General features: G+C 30.3%; 1 protein-coding gene across 2 annotated transcripts in view; it reads right to left on the minus strand.

Moving 5' to 3' along the window:
* LOC118200942 (uncharacterized) overlaps positions 1-15,758 on the minus strand; it is a 126,507-nt gene that overhangs the window by 54,040 nt on the left and 56,709 nt on the right. For both annotated transcript variants that reach the window (XM_085821980.1, XM_085821981.1), the window contains exons 4-5: positions 9,716-9,891; positions 3,738-3,841 (exon numbers count right to left, since the gene is read on the minus strand). In XM_085821980.1, coding sequence (XP_085678106.1) covers positions 3,738-3,841; positions 9,716-9,891 — 280 coding nt within the window. The remainder of the gene's footprint in view (positions 1-3,737; positions 3,842-9,715; positions 9,892-15,758) is intronic.

The raw sequence follows: 15,758 nt of genomic DNA on the forward strand, positions 1-15,758 counted from the left end.
AAATTTTTAATTTATTCAGAATAAAACTAAAAAAAATATAGAAATACCACACTAAACCTCTATCGTATCACTAAACCTCTGTCTCCTTTTAAGCTAAACTGCCGATTAGGGAAAAAAAAAATTATAATGAACCCATACATTAATCAAGTGAAAATCCCAATTCTTAGTTCAATAATTAAACTAGTAAAAATTAAACGGTGTTTGGCATTGATTTCAAATAAAAAGTTTAACAGATTTGAGAGAAACAAAACAGTTTCCTTTCTCCAAGAGAAAATTATTATAGTGGAGCACCATTTATACATCTTTTAAGGGACAATTCACAAACGATGTATAAATGAGAGAGAGATGTAGAAACAATATTTTACAATGTAAAACCTATATATACGGGATGCACAATTTTGATAACACTAAACTACTACTGATATTACACAATATTATTATCCTACTTTCCATTTGTTTTAAAATATTAACATGCTCAAACAAATTTAAAATAAATATTTAATGATTATTAATGTTTTAAACAATTAAACAATTTTTTCTAATTAATATTTCAAAAATATTATTAATAGAAATTTAACATTTTTAAAATCATAAGAATGTAAATTTCTGTATGTAGTTACATAAAACTGGGGAAAAAAAGGGAGAGGGGGGTCCTACCTTCACCTGAATTACCATCTTGAATAAGTAAGTTTTTTTCCTCTGAGAACATTTTAGAGCAAAATTAAACTTTTTTGAAAGAAAAAGCTTTTAATTCTCATTTGATATGTCTTTTGATTCTAACCTTAAGCAAAGCAATATGAATCGAATTCATTTCTTAATGTTTTCTCATTTGTATACACAAAAAATGTCTAGGGGTGTCTTTGAAAGGAAGGTGATTTTATTTCTTCATTTTCTTCTTCATCCCCACTATTTAAATGTTCATCTGGTAAAATGTTTTCTATCATTTCTTCAACTGTACCCAATACTGACATCATTATATTGGCACCACAATTTATGTATTCCTCAACTGTAATATACAGTACCAGTAGTTTTTACTCTTCTTCATCCAAAATCAGTTTCATCATAATTTTTACCTTCAACACTTTCACTTGACTCTGGGTTTAAAAATCCCCCTTTAATAAATGAATTTTTAATTGTTTGTGGTTCCAGTCCAGGCAAAGTGAAATCATATTTATAGCCTCAAGATTATTTAAATTTTTCTGCATATTTCCTATAATTGTACTTTGAAGAGCTATTTGAATCAACCTTTACCTATAGAACATTTTCAAATTCATAATGACACTCGAATCTAAAAGTTATACTACACTGGTGCAATTTGCCACAAAGAAAACGGCCATCACATTTTGTAAGAAATCTATCTTTGGAGGATGGGTGACACAATGATCCATAAAAAGTAAAATTTTGCATTTTGTCTATTTTCTAGAGCTATTCTTAAGGGAAAAAAAAAAAAAAAAAAAAAAAAAAAAAAAAAAAAAAAAAAGTCTGTAGTCATCTATGCTTTCTCCTTTGCTTCATATTCTAAAGGCAGAGTTTTAACATATTTTAAGCAGCTTCGTTTTTGTGCCTTTCCTACAGTTAAAGGAATCATGGAATCATTTGGTCTATATTATCAGCCTTTGCACAAAGTAAAACAGTTAGATGTTCTTTACATTGCTTAAGTGCATGACACTGGTCACCTTTGAAAAGTAGGGGTCTTGCAGTACTACTAATTTGAAAACTAGGGGTCATAAAAAAAGAGCAATTTCATCAACATTAAAAAATGCCTTTTAATTCATATCCATCTGTTTTGGTGGGTAAATTTTTGAACCACTCTTCAGCTGACTCAGCTTTTGATTTCCTATTTATTCTATGACATGAGATCCCATGCTGCAGTTTAAATCAATACAGCCATCCAACTGAAATGCAAGCTTCCTTCCCTTTAGCCAAATTGCTATTTCTTTTGACATCTCAATTAACATGGAGCCATTCACTGGAATATTGGATACGTGACACTGAATGAAAAATTTTAGCAATGGCTTCAACCTCATGAAACTTTCTATCTTGACCACGTAATTTCTTTGAAGCAGACTGCCCACATATTTCTTATCTTTCTTCAACTTTTTTTTTTTTTTTTTTTTAAATCATAAACAACTGTTTTTAGTGTTGTCATAGAAAAATCTAATTTCTTTGCTAATTGAACTTTTATCAAACCAGTATTCTTATCAAATTCTTTTAAGATTTGATTTATATGTTTTAACGAAAGTGCATTTTGCTCTTGTGACATTTTGTATCAAACCATATTTATTTTTCCATCCAAGTATCTCCTTTATTTATGAACTAGGTTTCAATACCAGATCTGTACTAGATTGTGATGTCTCATGAATTTGCTTCCTTCTTCTGTCCCCATTTCTGGGGAAACCTGAAAACTGGGACAGGTCAATGCAGGAAGTCAAGCAAATGCGACGTATAACCAAAGTTACATGACATATAAAAGAAATATTTTATTATTAAAAAAATAGGCTGAATTGGGACTAAGATGAAATGACGTGATAATGTAAAAGATGTATGAGAGAAAAATGTATAAATGGTGTTCCACTGCATATTAATTAAAGCTTAGCTTTAAATTTCAGATCAAGAAAACAAGGTAAATGTTAGAGCACAATTTCTAATGGTAATTATAGATTATAGCATAAAAAATTATACTGTAGTGATAATTTTACAACAAAGTTAACTTTTAATGATGTACAGAATAATATAAGATAGAAAAAGATTTCCACAGTATCATGCCTGATTACATATAACAGGCAGAATAATATGTTTGTTTATTAACCTAGGCTAAGCACATAAGGACAATCTGCTTAACATAAAAGATACCTTTGGGGAGAACTTCCTAAGTTAAATTGTTTCAAATTCATACTACATGTAAATAAAAACAGCCATGTAACCAGCCATGGATTTGAATCTGAGACAATTTATTTGCGTTCAACAGTTTTAACAGCTTGGCCCCTGTTAGGCAGCAAAATATCATGATACTGATATTCAGACTAAATGAATGGCTTGACATTTTATAGTACAGGCCATCTAATTTACTTTGCTTGCATTTCACACCTTTCTCTGGTAGCTTTTTTAAAATCATTTCAATCACGTTGATGTTGCTGGAATCATATCTTATAGTACAAGCTGTTTCCTTTAATTTCTATCAAAATACTGTTTTGTTCCCAATTCCAGTTGTACTTTTTTTGGTGTAAATCTTTCACAGATACAATTCCTAGACAATATGCTTCCCCCCCCTTTTTTTTTCCAGTCAGTCTTGTTATCATTTCTAAGACTTTCACTGAATATTTTGAAGAAGACTGAAAATTAAATCAAAGGGAACATGAAAGGTAGTAATGCAAGATTTCATTTAAATAAGAAATAAATGTGAAACTTTTATCAAAAATTCACAATACACATTTTCATTGCTTATACAAGCTCTAAGTACTTAGATGACTTTGATTTGTTCCGATCCAAGTTGTCAGCATCTCTTCAATAGCCTGATCTGCATTTTCAAATGTTCCTACTAGCATTTGTTACGATACATTTTCGTCATTTACAAAAAACATTTAACACTGAAATAAAGTGAGACAGCATTATACAATATTAATATATAAATATGAGCAGGGCACAGAAATCAACTATTGTTTCATCAGAACAGAAGGAAAATAGTCTACATATTTTAAGATTAAAAGTAAAGAATACAGTATTCAGAATTAACATACCATTTTTACAAATGGCAGGCTGCATTAAGAAAAACATAAATTCAAGTTTCTCAACATTCCAAAATAAAACCCAACTTATGTTCTCCCATTCTGCACTCTGAAACCTAAAATAAAAATAATTAAATCTCACACAAAATTTCTGAATAATAAATTAAAATGAATAGGAAAGTAAATATCCAAGGAAGTACATAACTTTAGAAAATTTTTACACTGAAGCAGAATACTCCTGATCCAATAATTTAAAAATCTTATATTTACTAGTTAACAAACAACCTGTAACAAAAATGCATTCAGTTACCTGTGCCTTAAATTATCATAGCAAGCGTAAACTATATTTCACTCTTATGTAAAAACATTTACAGCGGTTCATATTTACATTCTAGTGATTTTTAATAGCTTATCGTAATTCAAAAATGAAAATCATATGCAAATGCTGACATGAAGAAGAAAACAATGACAAAATAAAAGTAGAACATCTGATGAATCATTATAATGCATAATTATAAAAAGAATGTTTACAAAATATTTTCTTTAAAAAAAAATAAATAAAAAACTTATTACTTTTGAAAAAATATGAGATAACTGATTTCATTTTATCAATTTTCAGCATGAAATATTATTTAGCTAACTGCAGATTTAATTTAGTTTTATACAAATCAAGACCTTTCAATTTTATTTATGAATTAAATTTACTCTGTTGGTAATTTCTGATCATCTGCATTTCCGGTTGCACAACGTTCAGTGAAATTACCCATTTTTGTGTATTTTTAAGTTATGAGACAATAAATCACATATACAAGTGCATATATATTTGAGAAGACATAGATTTACTTGCTTTAAGAAGTAGGCATCAGCTGTAAAAATGTACATACTAACAACATAGATTCCCCCCCCCCCTAAAATTTAGTCCTATATTGTGCCCTGTACATACGGACACAATAAAGGACTTTTTTTGCCAAAAAGGATAATAAATGGATTTAGAAGAGAATTTTTTTTTTCTTGACAACTGTATGTATCTCATATAAATCAAGAATGAATAGCCGTAGAACATTGGAATTTTGTATATGGGACTGCTATATCATATAGTTGTGCAGTTCTCTTTTTCATTGCAATCAACTGCACCAATCGAATATAAATATATATATTCTCTCTCTGTTACCTGGCTTAATGAACTTAGTTTTTTAATTCTTATATGTTGGTAAATAGTGCATTTTTTTTTTGCTTTAAAAGTGATTAAATTATGTGGTTTTTATGTTCTTGTTAAGGTTTTTATGCTTTTAGTTAATCTGCATGCAATAATTGTTGAATTAGCAACAATTTAATAGTTTAAGTAGCGAGTTAAGCCTAACGAGCCTCCATTTGTTTACATTTGAAACTCTGTACAATAATGAACTAAGTCTGTTTTTTACCAAGTGGTACCAAAAGTAAACTTTCAGTTTTGTGAACTGAAAAATCTGCCTTCTTGCCTACTGGCGGAATTGCTCATTTTTGCAGAGAAACTCTAATTTTTATTGGGGGGGGGGGAAGTTTTAACTGTATTTGGTGTTTTATGTTTTTTGAATGAAGATGTTTTCGGTTTTTATGCATTTTTACTTTACAAGGTGAGAACCGAATTAATTGAATGAATATCTCTAATGAAATTCGAGGGAATAAGTTTAAATGAAATGCAGCAAAAACTGAGAGTAATTTAATATGCCATACAAAGAAGTCATGCGATGTCCACGACAGGCTTTTTGTTTTTAAAAATTTAAATGCTATTCATATTGATTCATAAAAATAAATGAAATAAAATCCTATTTTTGTGGTTCATATAAATAAATGATATACTGACACTTAGATTTTGATAAAAAAAATCATTTGTATTTTAAATCTAAAAACTTATAAATGAAGATCTTTAATGATTATAAAAATTTTATGTTAACAATGAAAAGAATTAACAACATTTTAACTGTACCTTTACAGCAAACAGTCTACTGTAAAAGATTTATGAAAAGTAAGCACTATGGTCTCTAACATAATAAGATCATCACCTACAGATATCTATTAGGTTTCACACACTTTATTACATGAAGTCAACTAAAAAATCATGTTTTACTTTACTATAGTGGTATACATATTTATATTTATTTCATCCAAAATCACACAAAGTCTTATTTAGAACTTGAACCATTGATAAAATTATCAATGGTTCAAGTTCTAAAACTTACAATTTTGTACTTAAATTTTTATTAGCTTCTGAAAAACGCTTTAAAATAATAATAATAATAATAAAAAATCTATGTCAGGATATCAGAATACAATATAAAGTAGACAAATCAAAATGAATTTCTGTAATACTCAGCATAACAACATGCTTAGAAACTTCATACTAATACATAAACTTAGAAGATGAAGTTTTTATATGTTACTTTAAATAAATGTGAATAAGCAAGTAAGTCTTTCTACTTTGATTAGCAGTGTCTCAAGGCTTTTCAGTATCAATTTGTAAAGATTGTGCATGAAAAATCTGTTTTAAGTTAAATTTGGCAAGAATTTTAAAGAGTGGAAGCTAACGTTCTTATTAAGTTTTTGCAAAATCATCTTCCTCCTTGATGATTAAATCAACATTTTCATTACCATCAATTCCTCAGTGACAAGGAATTCATTAAAAAGTTATCCTGAGCTGAAAATTTTTTTAGACCTCTTAAGAGATAGATATCAATAATCTTGATTTCAATTTATTGAAGGAAGGTAATGTCTGAAAAAAAAATTACTGCTTTTTCAAAATAAGATTTTATTTTTCATGTTGTTCTTCATATTACATTTGCCAACAATATTGCATTGAAAATGCTATCTCAATAATGTAAATTTTGTACTTTTCTGTTATGCACCTCTGCTTTTTAGTGCCTCTGAGAAAGAAGCCCCCCCCCTCAAAAAAAAAAAAAAAAAAAAAAAAAAAAAAAAAAAGATAAGAAAGACAAGACCCAACAATATCTCCATTTGGGCATTGTGTGTGTGCATCTACAAACTATTCCAATAACCAGAAATAATTTATAATTAAAAAAAATAATCTGAAAGGTTTCAAATTTTAAATTAAGTCCAAAGGGGCTTTTTTGAACGTTTTGTGTGTTACCTTTATTTACTAAATATCATGATTTACATACACTATAAAACTTAGTTCAACAGCAATGTCACAAATTAATTTTAAAATGAGCATATCTTTAGAATTTTTGATACAGAGTCGTGTCCGCTGGAGATAAAAACTTTTTTTTGTACAGTGCTGCCATTGTTTGCTTTGAAATCATTTAGTTTTTTAACCAAAAATTCATTGAAGTGTTACAAAATCTGAAATTAGTAATAAAATAAATTTCAAATTCAAATTAGGGCTTCCACATCCCATATTCTATGGAAGGTTACGTTATTCAAATTCCGATGGCTCTAGGTACTGTTGTTTTATCACAATACGAGAAACATACATACATGCACATTCTTTATCATTTAATTTCTTTCAATATAAGACAGAACAATAATATATGGTGATAATGATTTGAAAAGTGATACAGCCTATTAAAGTTTTCAATGCAAAATGCCAAAATGAAATTAATAGTCCTTCAGGGCAAATTGTCTCTCTCTCTCTATAAATAAAATCAAAATTTGTGGCAGGTGCATAAAGGAAATATACCCTAAATTTATATAATGGGCAAGAAAATTTAGACATCTGCAAATTATATTAGCAATTTAAATGAATTTAGAAAATGTAATTAGAAATATAAAATCATAGGTTTGTATGAAAGAAAATAAATTTGTCGAATCAGCAAATGAGTAATTATTTTATGAGGATGCAGAAATGTTTTTATGCATCTAGAATATTAACCATCTGATTCAGAGATTGATGTTTTCTATCGGGCTATTTTTTACTGTCAGTAAGGACACTTAAAAATTTAAATTCACCTCTTAAAAGGTTCACCACGTGAACAAAGGTGTCAAACTAGTAACCTCCAGATCACATGCGGTCCTCGAAGAATTTTAAATGGCCCACGGATTACATTTCCTGTAAATTAATTAGCATCATCATGGCAGTAGTTTTAATGATAAGAATTTGGAGAAAAAGTGCAAGATTTTAATGATTTGAGTCCAGTTTTGCATTGCTTTCATTACCAAAGATGAATGTGAGTAATGCCTCCAGAAAATTTACAGATAAACCTAATTAATTTACACTATTATGTAAATCTATATTCTCAAATCTATTAAAGATTTGATTAGTTTTATTTTGTACTTGTCAAAAGATAAATACATTTAGTTAAGTTCTGTGATAGGAAAAATCATTTTGTTTGGAAGTGCATTTATATGTGAAGAGTATTTTTTCCACAGTTGGAAATGAATAAATCTAAGAAAAGAACCAGACTGAATGGTAAATATCCACAATTTGTGATGGAATAGTTTTTAGCAATTTTCTTCAAGGTCACAAAATTTGTCAAAATAGAAATGCCAAGAAATGTTATAGCTGAAAGTTGTAATAAGAAATAAAGAAGTTTATAAATATTTACATACAAATGTAAGTATTTTTTTCTGCATGCATTAAAGAAAAATTTAATAAATAATAAAAAAAAGAGTGTTGTTGTTATTATTTACTCTCAAACTTTGTTTTCAATTAAAAGTTAGTGACTAATTCAATATATTAGAATTATCTGAAATAAATATCAGTCTGAAAGTTTAATATGTAGCTTTCAACACATTTGAATTATAAAGCATAACCAACAGAAATTTCTTAGAGTTACCAACCTTTAGATTTCAGATAACAAATAAGTATAAATTTGAATTTTGAGTTATTGTTACTGCTAGATAAATATTTAGTAAATAAAATCTAAAATTTAGTTAAGAATATTTTATTTTATTTAAAAAAAAATGGTTTGTCAACTGCTTTCAGATCGTGCATTCAGCCCATGCGTCGAGTGTGAGACCATTGTACTATAGCTTTCCTAATATATTCCTAATAGGTATATTGAATATCGCACACTTCTTAGCATTTCATCTGTTACACAGCATTTGGGGGGGGGTTCTTTTAACTTAAAAACACTCACAACAGCTAACTGCAAAGTCCCAAAAAGTGAAAAAAGAAATTACTTCCACATCAAACAACCAACTGTACCAATAAAATTTGCTGACATGCTAATACAATCTCTTACATGAGGTGGACAAAAATACACAAAATTTGAAGACTATGACAAAAACATCTATCTTTTACATTAAGAGTATGCTGCTAATTGGCTTTATGCAAACATTTACATAAAACCTCTCTCTTATCCACAGTGGTATCCCAGTATACATCGTTAATTGATTCCAGATCTTTGGACTTAAATAAACAGAAACTATACCGAACAAACTTTTCAAATAAGATACAAAGGGAAGGTCATTTTCCTTAGGATGTTTTGAAAATGTAATATTGTTTGGTCATTCCAGACAATGCTGTTACAGCTTGTTTGAAATAGTCAGGATAGTACTTCTCTGCAAACTTTTTCACGTACATTTTTTGGCACAGATTTGGCATCAGTGATTAGCGTGCATTTACTAATGAATTTTTCATACAAAATTGGCCAGAGCATTGTCTCAAAAGCTGTAAACAAGAGTAGTGTGCACAGTCATGACTTATCGAACTTGAATCATATTCCAAACAAAAACGTCTGCATCCAAACATGATATAAAGAGACTTGTTTTAAAGCACACATATATCGATGTGTGACTGTATAAATGTACAAATAAGGCACAAAACATTTTTCTAAGATTTACAATAGTTATCCTACTGCCATATAACAGATGACTAAGCCACTGTACATATGCACAAATAAATAAGGCATACTTCTAAGATTTGCAAAAATTTTTCTACTCCCACACAACAGATGATTAACTGTGTTTTGTTACTTCTCATCTTCTCATAGATTGAGTGTACAAATATAAACACAGCATATGAAATTTTTCTAAAACTTAGAAAGTTTTCCTACCTATACATAACAGAAGACTGACCATGGCTGTCTGTCTCTACCACTTCATCTGCTATCATGTACCGATCTTTGGACATGTTTTGACATTGGAAGGATTTTACATGGAGAGTCTTGGAACAATATAAAGGATCCCATTCTTTCCATCTGCTGACATTCACAATAAAAGGAAAAAGAGACTGAAAAAAGAAAGAAAAAAATTTGAACATTAAGCTGTAAAAAAAATTTTCTTTTGAATAATGCATGTTATAAATATGAATGTAATTCATTTTAAGGATAATTTAAATTATTAAAGCTTGCATCTTGTAATAATTTTAATTAATCATGCAAACTTTTCTACTGATGAGCAACTAAGTGTAAAGCACCATCAACATTGAGATTTCCACAATGGTCAAGGAACGTTATTCTAAAACTTCATGAAACTAACATATTCATTGATACAATAAAACAGTTATAGAAACATTTGATAAATTACAGAATACAGAAGACTATATGTTTGGAATCAAAATAAATCAAATATATAAGCACAGAATATAATGAAAAAAATCTGAGGCATTCTCCACTGGATCATACCAAAAGACAATGTACCACTATATAAACTGCAGTGAAGTGATAATCAGCTATTCAAAAACTGACAGCCTATCCCATAAGAGAAAGAAAATGTGACAAGGCAGACTATATGGCACATGCTACAATTTCTCTGTAAATCCATAGACTTCACCCTACAGCAGAACTTGTCAGTAGTCAACGAATCAATGACATTTTCACAACTTTGAAAATGTATATGTAAAGCATAGTTTTTAAATTAACCATTTTTTATTGTTAATTAATTGGTAAATGAAATAAAGTTACCTACATTTAACTTATAATCTACAAATATAAAATTTAAATAATTAAAACCACTTCCTGTAAATTATATGCACATTTAAAGAGAAATTTTCATTTTATTACTCAAGCAGAAATATCACTAAATCTACTGATATAAACAGGATGTCCAGCAAAGTAGTCCCTGATTTCAAAATAAAAAATCTCAAAAGCAAATTGCTACAGGAATACAATAAGCGGTATATTTATTATGAATGCTGTAAGATCATTATGCAGAAGTTTTGTAGTTAAAAAGCTGTCAACAGATGATGCTGTAAGCTGTACAGCTTGTATCACAATATGCATAAATAAACTCGTCCTCTACAGGCAGTTTTTGCAATCACATGACAGTCTTTACAAAATGACCATTGCTCACAGTACAGAGGTGACACTAATGAATAATGAAATTTACTTTCACATCCTGCATCAATAGAAATGGATTCAGATGTATATTGATCAACAATTCAAATTCACCCAGCATGATGGGATGTTTCTGGTAAACAGTGCCCCATAAAAAGTAGTCACAAGGATTTAGATCTACTAAACATGGAGGCCAATCCATGCCTGCATCAGTAAATTTGGAGTAATCCAATGCAACGACTCTATTCTTGAAGTATTCATCAAGAAAGTGAACCACTTATTCAGTGTGATGTGGTCAAGCTCCATCTTACATAAACCATTCGGTTTCTGGTCCATCATCCAATACTAGCTGAATGGCAACAAACTGTCACTAAATTGCGATGCAACATTCACTAATGATTATTTCTCACATGACAAAATGGCCGATAATGCCTCTGCTGCTTACTGCAGCCCAAACAATAACTTGGAGAATGCAGTGGTTTCACTTAATACAAATGGGGATTTTTGAAAAACCAAAATTGACAGTTTTGTTTATTGTTAATCCATTCAAGTGAAGTGTGCCTCATCTGTAAACCAGACACAGACAACTTCAAATTCTTTATTATCAATCATTGTGAGAATCCAATTCACAAAGTCAACCCTTTGTTGCACAGCTCATATGGGTATGGCTTGGTGACTTTGGATTTTGAATGGACACATGTCTAGGCTGTTTCTTGTTATTTTCTTCATGGTGGAAAGCTTCAAACCAGTCTCTGCTATAATTCTTTGGATGGATTTCATTGAATTTTGCTGAATAATTCCAGAAACAGTGGCGAAATTTCCAGGAGTAACTACAGTTTACCAGTGAAAAAAAGCGGTCCTGTCTGTTTGCTGGAATCTGGCGGATTGAAATCTCTTCCTTCGGTATGCTTGTAAGGATCCTAAGTTTTACTAACGTTTATTTTATTTTAAAACTGTACTATCAAAGGCAAGAAATGAGTTTTATCTATTTTGTTACTATGTTTTTCAATTACTTGTGAGTAAAATTTAAATTATTGTATAATAGGAATGTGTAAATACTTGAATATTGTAAAAGTTTGGGTAATCTTTGAGAAAGGTACCTTAAGAAAATTGTAAAATTATTGTATAAAATTTTATTTAAAAGATTCTGTCAAGAAAGGAAGTTTTAGTCTGAAGGACTTTTGAAATGTAGTATTTAAATGTAAAAGAATTAGCAGTTACTTGGAAGAAATAGAAGTTAACAAACATTGTACTACTAATGTATGTTTTAAAATGCATAAAATTAATGGCATGTTAATATGTCCTTATGTACAATGTGAACTGTTATCTTAAAAGTTAAGAAGTACTGTGATATGCTAAAAGTGAAAATGTTATAGTAATGCCAAAATTTTAACTTATTGGTATGACTGTAAAAAGAGCAAAGTATTGTGAATATGTGCTAAAGGTTGAATGAACGTAGTTAGGCTCTCTGACGCTACACTTCAGAGTTAGCCACTTTTTGAGAATAGTACCTCAGGGTTCAGAGATGAATATAAGGTGTATTGAGGTCTTTTTATGTTGAATTTTAACACATTAGTGTTTTGCAGGTGGTAGTGTTGAACACTTGCACATAGACATGCACGTGTTTGGTGTTTCTCTTTATAACACATGTCAGAGACCACGGGGAGGTAATTAAATAATGGCATGAATGAAATAAGAATAGTTTTAAAAGAAAGATATACGTGTTCATGTTACTTGCCATTTGATCGTTTACTTTTCATTAAACTAGGTTTCCTTCCAGAGGATTCAACTAAGAAAAACTCCTCTTTGTAGATGCAGTACAGATGAAAAGTAATTGTCCATGGAATTGATCATGTAAAAAACGACTTTTAATTTCTAGATTAGATAGTTTCTAGTGAGGAATGTTTGTAAAAGATTGGCCTTGCGTTAGATTTACAATCTAGAGCTAAAAGTTTTCAACAAGGTCGTTTTAGACATCAGTTTCAAACTAATTAACTCTGGCGGGAAGTATGTAAGGATCCTAAGTTTTACAAACGTTTATTTTATTTTAAAACTGTACTATCACTTCTTATTTTCTACTTCCGGCCAGAATTAAATGCTTTAACTTGTTTATGCAAATTGTCTTGCTAACGCCCAAGTACTAAAGTTGTGTCTTTTTGCCAAGAAAGAGAGAGAAGGAGTTTTAGGAAGCAAGCCGCTTGCCACTGTAGTTTTATTCATACAGTTTTTACTCGGTTGCTGGTTGCCTTTAAGGCCAGAGGTTTAGCCCTCTTGATATTTACGAACGTATCGTAGTTTAAGCAGCTTGGCGTACTACATACATACTAATAAATATTGAACCCCCTTTTTTAAACAAAGGCCAGTCTTAATGCTAGGCATTTGTATACTAATTCAAAGTTACAGGGGTGTTTGTGGGACTCCAAAAAATCCCCTGAAACTTTTACGGACTTACTACCGACATTTTGGAGTTTCGAGAAGGGGGGGGGAGAGAAATGAAAAATTACAATTATGAAGTATTGAATGACCTAATTATAAAAGTTCAATGAATTACTTTTTTTTCAAAATTAATAACCATAAATTTTCAAACATATAAACTACTACATTTTATGTAAATATTTTAAATTATCTGAATTAATTCTTTAAAAAAAATTATCTAATTTCTGCTCCTTTTTTTTATTTTCTGATGTTTGTGGGCTTGTCTTTCTTTTGTGGTGAACTTCATAATTGCAGGAAGGTTGACTTTTATTTTCCTCATTTACAGTTGAAGAAATTTCCTCGAGAACTGCACATGCAAAGGTAGAAGCAGTTTGCTTTTCTGCTAATGTAGAAGGTTTTTCAGAGACTTTTATAGGTGACTCATCTGAAATAAATGTTTTTAAGTCCTCTTGATATGTTTTCTAACTTCTGTTCATATTCAGTAAGAGATCTTTGTGAATTGGATCAGTCATTGGATTTTTTGAGCCATATTTTTCACATGAGGTTTCTTAAGAAGCTATTAAATCATATTTAATAGTCTGCACTGCATCTAGGGAATCAATCTTAAGAGAGGTTCTATAGCCAGTGACAAGTGTATCCATTAAGTTGAATGCACTTTCCACTAATGGGCATGGAAGCAGCTAAGGCGGGCTTTGACCAATTTAGCCAATGTAGGATACTTATAATCATTTAAAAACTTTAGACCAATATTTATCAATTGTACACTTGACTTGATTTGCACTTTCATCAGATGTGTAGAGCATTTCTTTGGTGATATCAATATCACTCTGGTATAACCTTATTTCAGCTTCTACTTTTGACTTTTCATTATCACTAAAAATATGTGACGTAAAAGATGATAATTTTTCAAAAGCTAATATTGTACTGGTTTTACCTCTTAGCTCTGGATCTAATGCTGTAAAACTAATTAGATATGAATTTTTAAGGGGTAATTTCTGTTTAATATGCTGTGCTGTATTAGTATAAACTTTCATCAGAGAAATTTGGAATTCTTTTGCTATTGGATGATTTTTTTGATAATTTCTTCAGGAGACTGGAAGCTTCTGCACCAGTAAATATTACTTTGCTAGGTAGATGGAATTCTGGATTTGTGTCATCAACCTTTAATAAATCATTATAAGATGTGCACTCTATATTTTCTGGCTTCATAAAAAAAGAGAAACATTTTGCCATCAATTTATAAATACTGGAATGTATTAAATGAAGCATTGGTTTTTTTTGTTTCAAATAATTTAATATATGTGTTGAACTCTGGTAATACTGCTGAATATAATGCCATATGCAAAAAAGTTTTGTTTTGCATAACAAATAACCCATTTAGTATTCTTTTTTTCCGAGCTAAAGCATCCTTTGTGAGTTGTTGGGAATGCAAGCAAGAATACACCCCTTTAACAATTTTTTTCTGAGCTGCAGAAATATTTCTTTTATTGTATACAGTTTCAACATAAGAAAAATAATCCCCTTTAACAGTTTTATCCAAGTAGTGAAAATAAAATGCAATAAGAGCATCCCACAGATCTTTGATTCTTTCTAAAACACATAAAATGTACACCCACCTATGGTCTGGTTTCTTCAAGGGCTTAAGTTTTTTAATGGCAAGGGATTCACAGATTTTGAAAAAATTTTCTCTTTTACTGCAGCTTTTCATATCAAAATAGATGTCATCAAACAAATCTTCTAAGTATCTATCAAAACATGAAGCATTTTTTTTTTTGCACAGTTATTAGCTGTGTGACATGTGTCACCATCAATATTTATTTTCTTGCACCATGTGCCGATGGTATCCCCATTACCATCTCCCCGTTCAATCCAATTCCACCTAAATGCATTCCGGACACCTTCTTCTAATTGTATAATATCACTATTTATATCGAGAAATTTCATAGTGAAATTCTCTTGCGTACAGAAATAAAAAATTTCAATAAACGAAACGAAAAATTTACACGTGCATCAATAAACGAAACGAAAATTTTACAAAGCGGAGGAAAAAAAGTTGAGAAGTGATCAATGTCAAATAGCTAATGCGGCGAAAAATCCCCCTTCTCTACTTATTGGCGTCACGCCAGGAGAGATAAGACCTTTGAACCCAGAGTCACGTGATCGCACATCTGGTCGAACGAAGTCTCTCCCTTTTCTTTCTGCTGCGCCTACTTGCCGAAAAGAATCCAGAAGAGAATGTCCAAGAACCGGGGGAATAAGTCATAACTCGCAATAAGGAAAGAACAAAAAAGAAGTTTTTTGCCTCTCTTCACGCATTATCACTGCCTTTGGAGAAAGAAAGGAAAAGTTTTCACCACACACACTGACCTTGCGTTTTCTGCTTTCA

The sequence above is a fragment of the Stegodyphus dumicola genome, chromosome 8 (genome assembly GCF_044657685.1).
Source record: "Stegodyphus dumicola isolate Sdum_Otavi_A_Nest chromosome 8, ASM4465768v1".
NCBI classification, from domain to species: domain Eukaryota; kingdom Metazoa; phylum Arthropoda; class Arachnida; order Araneae; family Eresidae; genus Stegodyphus; species Stegodyphus dumicola.